Raw genomic sequence first — 7,974 nt, forward strand, 5'->3', positions numbered from 1 at the left:
CTCCAGCCCTGCCCTCTCCCCTGAGTTCTAGAGCTCATCTTCCATTCTCCCCAGACACTTTCCCTTGTGTTCTGGTGGTGCCACAAAGTCAACAGAAAAAGGCTGAACTCAGCACCCATCCAACATAAATCCAGTTTTCACCCAGTGCCTACGCTGAGCCAGGCTCTGCACTCGGCACAGGGGATGTACTGAGAGATGGACTTGAGGTCCTGGGCACAGGAAGTCCTGTTAACAACGTCAGCCTCTCGGGTTGAAGACAGTGTGGCAGCGGATGAAGCCTGGATGGAGGGGAGAGGCTGGAAGGAGGCCACCCAGGGACCCCATGTGCACAGAGACCTGATTCTACCCGAAGGCAAGAACTTGAGCCGAGGGTTCCATGGAGTAGTCCTCAGACATTAAAATCAGGACTTCAAGGAGGATTTCATGACCCGAGGAAATGTTTGCGATATAATGTTTACTTTTAAAAGCAGAATGCAAAGCTCTTCTATGGTTTGATCAGACTTTGAAAAAGATGCATTGATTTGTGTGTGGTCAGAAGGCCAGAAACCCAGGCATCCAGATACTGGGCAGTGGAATCATGGTGGGGGAGTACTCTTTTCTTTCTGTTTATCAGTTTCTCAATTTATTCCTCTTTCCCTTCCTTCCTCTCTCACTCTTTTGCTTTTTGGGGTACTTTCCCATTTTAACATAATTTTACGTCTGGAATACAAGTCAATAGCCATTTTAACATAATTTTACTTCTAGAATACAAGTCAATAGCTTTTCTTTTTTCTCCCCTCCTCCCCCATCTTTTCCTCTCCCTTCTTTTTTTGAACTGTGCTGGAACCTTGCCCCCCGGCTAGTGGTCCAGAGACAGCCCACACCCAATCACAAGCCACTCACCGGCCAGGCCCCAAATCAGGCCTAAACCCTCGCTGGACCAGAATGAAAGAAAAACCCCACTGGCCCACCAACCCATTCACACTTATTGTGAATATGTACATTCATTTGGCAGGAGAGGACACCAGGTCTGCCACTCTGAGATGATGTGCCCAGGCCCATGCCGTGCTGAAGATGAGAGCTCCCTAGCAGGTGAGCCAGGGCTCAAGTAGGACAGCTGAGCCCCTACCAGGGAGGGGGCAGGAAGCCTGCTCAGGAGGCAGGAGTGGGTGCCGGTTGGAGACCTTTAGAACTAAGGGGCCACTTGGTCACACTCAGCACCTATGCTGGACCCAGCTGGATTCTGCAAACTGTGAACTGTGGTTTGGAAAGAAAAGCCTGTGCATCCATGAGCCCTCTGCCCAGAGAAATGTGATGGCTGATGTCCTGACATTTCCCAGGCTGAGGTCATGCTGCTTTTCAGCTCCGTGGAGGTAGAGGCGGTCAGGGACAGGGAAATGGGCCTGGCCCTGGCCCTGTGGCCTGGGGTCTCACAGCCCCGAATGCTGACAGCCCACCGCCCGGGCCCGGCCTGCCCCGCCCCCACCCCCCCTCTGCACCACACAGGTACCTGGCTTTCCCCGCAAGGCGATGGGCTCGCTGGGCTCCGAGGGGTCGCTCACACCATACTGGTTCATCGCTCGCACTCTGAAGACGTACGACTTCCCTTTCTCCAGGTCCAACAGTGCGAATCTCGGGGATTTCACAGGAGTTTCTGTGCTGATGGCCTCCCAGGTGCCACTGCCTATGACCGACTGACAAAGGAGAGAAACTCGCGTTGGTTGAGCAGCTGCCGGAGCTGCCCTGTGCCGCCCACTTCCCACACATGCTCTCACTAACGTTTATCCCGGCCAAGGCTGCCCCTGAACCCGAGCTCTGGATCCACCTGCCTCCTCGCCATCTCTACCTGGACGCCCACTGAGCGTCTCACCTGCCACACGTCCAGAACTCGACCCTGGAGCGCGCCCCAAACCGAAGCTGCCCACACGAGTTAGGTTTTGCTCAGGCCCAAACCTTTGGAGCGGTCCAGGACTCCTGCCCTCTTTCCCGCACACCCCAAATATGCTCCATCCCCAAATGCAGTCGGCTCTACCTTCAAAATGTATCCAGACTCCAACTATGACTTACCACCCGCAGGTCCCCTGCCACAACCTTCATCCAAGCCACCATTGTCTCTCATCTGAGTTATTTTAATGGCCTCCTAGCTGGTCTGCCTGTTTCTACCTTTAATTCCCTTCCGCCTTTTTCTCTCCAAATGATGGTCTGAGGGCTTCTTTTACAACACGGGTCAGGGGGTGTGCTGATCTGCTCAGAACCCTCCCAGGCCCCACAGCTCCCTTAGAGCGAAAGTTCTCTAGGGTCTGGCCCTGGCCACCTGTCTGGCCGCATGTCATGCTCCCTTTGTCCACCCACCATGGCTCTGTGCCCCCTGCTGCTCCTTGACGGTGCCAGGCCCAACCTCTGCCTCTGGGCCTTTGCACTTGTTGGTCTCTCCCCCCTCCTCCCCCCGCCACCCCCCAATGTTCTTCCCTCAGAAATCTCTTGGCTGGCTCCTCATTTCCTTCAGGCCTTTATTCAGAACTCACCGTCCTGGGGAGGCCTCCCCAGCCCCTCCACCTATGTCAGCAGCCCTCCCCTCCCTGCCTTATGTCTTCCCCCTCAGGGCTACCACTAGCTAATGTGCTAAATATGTTACTCATCTGTCTTGTTTATCATGCGTCTCCACTCCCTACTTGAATGCCAGCTTCAGAGGCAGGGGTTTTTGTCTGTACCTGGGGCCAATGACAGTACCGGCACACGGGAGGTGCTCCATCTATGTTTGTGGGATAAATGAATGAATAAATGGATGGTAGGTGTTAATTTCCCCGCCGATGGGAAACACAGGTTCAGGGAGTTCTGGTAACTGAGGAGAAAGTCATGCATCTAATAGCTTGTGTATTTGGTATTTAAGCTCAGGCGTGGGTGCCCCCAAACCTGCTCACTCTCCACAGCGCCAGGGGCCCCAAAGGCAGCCATAAATTCTGCGTCTCTGGGCAGATAGAGGGTGAAGAGCTGAGGGTGATGCAGGCTGGCGAGGCACCCAGAGGCCACTCTGCTGAGTCTGGGTGTGAGACTTAAAGCTGAGAAGCACCAGGGGACCCACTGACCCTGCCTTCCTTGTGCTCCCCCCCCACCTCCACCCAAGGCCCACCCAGCTGGTGGTGGCCTAGAGCCCAGCGAGGCAAGAAATCGCCAGAAAACCAGTGAACATTTCTGAACACTGGTGGGCCAGATTCTGTTCTAAGTCTTAGAGGCTTTAATTAACTTGATCCTCATATTGACCCTATAAAGTGTGTACAATGATTATCTCTATTATATAGGAGAGAAACTGAGGCACAGGGAGACTAAATAACCTGCCCAAGGTCACACAACTAGTAAGTAGCAGAGATAGGATTTGAACCCAGGCAGTTTGACTCCATGGTCTAACCACCAGTGGTTCTCAACCTTCCTAATGCCGCGACCCTTTAATACAGTTCCTCATGTTGTGGGGACCCCCAATTTCATTGTTACAAATTGAACATAATTAAAGCATAGTGATTAATCACAGAAACAATATGTAATTATATATGTGTTTTCCGATGGTCTTAGGCGACCCCTGTGAAAGGGTCGTTCGACCCCCAAGGGGTCGTGAGCCACAGGTTGAGAACCGCTGCATTAGATAGACTCCACAGCCTCGAAAAACAAATCCTCAGTTCTGGGAATAGCTTTCCTATGTCGGAGAAATAGATCACCCGTGAGTGTGTGAAAAGAGGCCCATTTGGGCAACCAGAGGCAGACGCCTCCCTGGAACCTTTCACTCATTGATCCACTAATCCTGACTGTCCACCTACTATGCGCCAGGGTCTAGAGCATCTCCTCGGGAAGTGTTCACAGGCCCATGGCTGCTGGCCTGGGCTGAGTGCTGCATCTTATTTCACCCTCACGGGGGAGGATGTCAGTCTATGCTGGAGGAAATGAGGTTCAGAGAAGTTAGGAAACGGGCTCACGCAGCACAATCAGATTGGAATGATCTGTCGCCACACTGTCCTCCACTGTGACATCCACTCCACAAAGCTGCCCCCTCCCAGACACCTGCTCCCACCCTGTCCCCGGTGAGAAAGGCCTCCTCTACACCCCCGCCCGATGCCCTGTGAGTGCCGCCGCCATGACCCCGGCTGGCTCGGGCCCGCCTGGCTTCCCTCCCGTCATGGCTCTGGCCAAGAGGACTTGTGTGGCCTGATGCATGGCCCAATGCCAGCCAGACTGGGGGCAGGGATCTTACTGTTGTATTGTTGTCTGTGTCTCTTAATTTTGTGTGTTTCTGTGAATAGCCTCAGGCACCACCATCAGAAACTGCCTCTCAGGGCTGCAGGAAACCTCAAAGGGCCATTTGCCCCCCTGCTCCTGTGAAGGGCCAGCTCAGGGACCGCTCTACCCTGCTCTGAAGGCCTCCCCAGGGGACACGGCCTTGCTCGGGGCTCTCGGCACTTCCCTGACTCCCCACAACCTGCTCCCACAGCAAGTCTATTTCTCAGGCCTTGGGGTCTCCTACCTTCTCCAGGGAGTATGTCAGCGGAGCTCTGCCCCGGGGTCTCGGCTCCTCCCAGCCCAGGACCGCGTAGGCCTCACGGATCTCGCTGGCATGGACATTGGTTGGAGGCGAGGGGATGGTCACGAAGCCTAGAATCAGAGTCATCCAGGGCAGAGATGAGTGGGCCCTTAGAGACCCCTAATCTCAGCCCCTCATTTCGTAGAGGAGGAAACTGGGGCCCAGAGAGGGGCAGGAACTTGCTTCAGGTCACCCAGCAAGGCCGGCAGAGCTGGGGCCAGAAGGCGGGCTTCCCGATGTCCTGCCTAGGACTCTCCATCCCGTCCACGAGGGGCACAGCAAGACGGGCCACCCTCACCTGAGAACTCTGGCTCCTCTGACTAGAACCCTCCCTCACACCCCCCACCCTCCAGGGACAGCTTCTGTCTCTGCTGGTTCGTGGACCAGTTTCCAGAACCATAAAGGGGGCTGGAGTCTTGAGGCAAAGGGTCAGGAGGTTCCCACGTACCTTCCAAATCATCTGTGCTGATCACGATCTTGTTCCCCAGGTCAAAGGGGATCTCTAGGATGGAGAATGGAGCAAGTTGGGGGAGAAGTAGGGGTGCAGGGTATGTGGGGGCTGGGTCAGGAGGGTCTGATTCCTCCACCTGTTCCTGGCCGTGGCCTTTCATTGTGTGACCTCAGGGAGGTCCTCTCTGGGCCCCAGTATTCCCAGGGGTCCAAAGTGGAGCACTGCTGCTCTAGAGCTTGGGGGATGCCCTGTCCTCTCGGGAGAAACGAGGACCGAGAGGAGGAGGGATGTGCCTGGGGTCGGAGTCCTTCTGTGTCCCCTCCCTTCCCCAGGGGCTCCGAGGCAGGACTGTTTTCTCCTTCAGATCGAGAGCACCTGTAGTGGTGCTGTGGTCCTCCTTCCCGCTTAGCATCTCCTGTGGGCGGGTCTGTGCTTCCTCCATCAGACCACCTGTGCCCTCCCCTCAGGCCGGGGGTTCCTAAGGACACACTGTGTTTCTTCCCACCGACTAGAGGCTCCTGAGGCCCTGTCTCCTCCATCGGATTAGAGTCCCTGAGGCCTGGGCTGGGTCTCGCCCTTGGAATAGGGTTTGGAATGGACTGTGCCACCCGTCTCCCGAGTAAGTCAGTCCCTCAGGGCCTTGAACCCACCTGTCTTCCTCTGAGCTTCATCGGGGTCGCCCATGACAACCGGTTCTGAGGCCTTGGAGGGGAGGCTGCTGCCCGCCTTGCTGACGGCTCTCACCCGGAACCGATAGCTCTGGCCTTTGACGAGACCTTGGATTGGGCACCGACAGGTCCCGCCGGGGGCCTCATGGCAGGGCACCCATTGCCCAGACTCGCCCTGGCACCTGTGGGGGAGACGCCAGCTTCAGCCCCTGCCTGTGACTCACGCCTTCCCTGTGTGGGCCTCTACCAGGGCCGTCTCCCTGTCCGGGGCTGCCTGCGAATTAAGCCTGCTCTCCATTCAAACGCCTGGCTCCAACCTCGGGCCCCCAGGAGGTTGGGGTCATCCTCCGCCTCCCGTGATGGAACTTTCCATGCCGTTCATGGAGCTGCCCCAGGTGCCTGAGCCGTGCTGTGCCCTCCACACCCATCAGCTCATTGAATCCCAACAGTCCGCGGAGTCAGGTTGATGACTGTCACTCTAGCCAGGGATGCACAGCTCAGAGAGGGAGCGGACTTGCCCAAGGTCCACAGCGCGTGGGTGGTGGAGTTAGGCTTTCACCCGAGGGCTGTCCGTGCCCGAAGTCGGCATGTGGTCCAGATTGACCCTCAGAGCTGGGCACCACGCCCTCAGGTCATTTCACAGCAACATTACGGGTGGGATGGGCAGTGGTCACCTGACTCCACGCTAATGAGCAATGTGACTTCGGGCAATGTCATCGCCCCATGTATCTGTTTCCTCATCTGTAGATCGGGGCACCCAGGAGCCCCCTGCCCCTTAGATGGGAGGTTGGAAGGACGCAGTGATCAGGCGCGAAGCCCCAGGTACACGGTCCTCGAGCCCGTCAGTGACAGGACTGCGTGTTGCGTCAGGCTTGGGCCTCAGAGCTGGTGGCTAAGGAGGCAGGTGTCCCGGGGCCTCCCCTGCCCGGTGTGCCCCTCCCTCTGGGGTCACAGCCGCTCTGTCTGTCACTCAGGAAGGGAAACAGTCAACAAGGGCACATGTGTCGGGTTTCAGGCACTTAATGTCCCCCCCCTGCCCTCCCCCACTCCCTCTACCCCCACCCCCTTACTGTAAACAATCCAGAGGCCAGCGGCTGACTCCAGGGTGGAGTTTCACTGAACACCCTTTTATTGCCCCTAAAGTGAGCAGCACAGTGACCTTCTGCCCTGTTCTGAGTCTAGGCATGGGGCTCCCTCTCCTGTGGCCCCATTCTTGTCCTCACAACCAGGCAGAGGGTGACCCTCCCCCCCCAGGGACTCTCCACTCAAGCGGCTGACTCACTGCTCAATGGAGTAGCCGGTGATGGGGCTGCCCCGAGTGTCACTGGGTGGGGTCCAGGTCAGGATGAGGCAGTCTCTGTTCACATCCAGGCACAGGATGTTCAGTGGGGAGCCCGGGGCCCCCATGTTCTCTGCTGCAGCATCTGAAACCCAGGTGGGGTGAGAGGGAGGATGGGGAGAGAGGGGATGGGGAGAGAGGGGATGGGGAGGCTCTTCCAGTCCATGCCCACTGGGCAGTGGCTCCCTCCCATGCCCGCCCAACATCCTCTTCCATTCCCCATCCAGGGGCTCAGAGCTGATCTTGAAGACCAGGACCCAAATAATAGCGTCCTCCTCTCAAACCACAGCATCTGGGTGAGGGGACTACTGGGGGCCACTCTACACCTCGCATGTGGACAATTGGTCTCTGGGCTTCGGCGGTCCCTCTGCTCCACCCCCACTCACCTCTCACAAACACGTAGGTGCTCTGCTCCCGGGGCCCCAGGGGTGAAGGCACCTGGATTGTGTAGAGCCCCTCGTCCTCCTTGTAGGCGCAGGACACCTGCAGGGACGCCTGGCGGTCTGCATAGAGGGTCTGCCGGCGCCCTGAGGACCTCATCCGCTTCCCTGATGAGGAGAGGGGTCCCGTGTGAGCTCATGGGGGATCCCGGCCTCACCTGGGAACCTGCAGATGCCCTGGGGGTCCAGGCAGAGGTGGGGCTGGCGTGGCGATAGCCTGAGGCTCAGCTGGGGAGTCAGGGAGGGGGAGGTGGCCTCCAGGGCTTTGCCAAGGTGGCCACTGAGCTCTCCAGAAGGCTTGGGGGTGGGGCAGGGCCCAGGGAAGGGGTTTGGGACCTCAACCAGGGGAATGAGGATGGTGGCTCAGTGAGCAGTTGGAGGTTCTGTGAGAAAGTGAAAACAAGAGATGGGGCCTGTGTGAGGGTCAGGGGCTCTGTGAGGGGACCGGGGATCCATTGAAGGGCTGGGCTCTAGGAAGTGTGGGAGCTCAGTCGAGGGGGAATAGTGACTGAATGAAGGGAGTGAGGGCT

The 7,974-nt window shown here is 57.4% G+C and overlaps 1 protein-coding gene across 1 annotated transcript in view; it reads right to left on the bottom strand.

The window, feature by feature from the left end:
* The window catches only part of MYOM3 (myomesin 3), a 50,985-nt gene that overhangs the window by 27,528 nt on the left and 15,483 nt on the right, over window positions 1-7,974 (bottom strand). The window contains 6 exon segments of the mRNA XM_006094083.3: window positions 1,490-1,673; window positions 4,490-4,617; window positions 4,995-5,048; window positions 5,648-5,847; window positions 6,948-7,089; window positions 7,391-7,552. Coding sequence (XP_006094145.1) covers window positions 1,490-1,673; window positions 4,490-4,617; window positions 4,995-5,048; window positions 5,648-5,847; window positions 6,948-7,089; window positions 7,391-7,552 — 870 coding nt within the window.

This window comes from Myotis lucifugus, unplaced genomic scaffold (assembly GCF_000147115.1).
Source record: "Myotis lucifugus unplaced genomic scaffold, Myoluc2.0 scaffold_128, whole genome shotgun sequence".
Classification (NCBI taxonomy): domain Eukaryota; kingdom Metazoa; phylum Chordata; class Mammalia; order Chiroptera; family Vespertilionidae; genus Myotis; species Myotis lucifugus.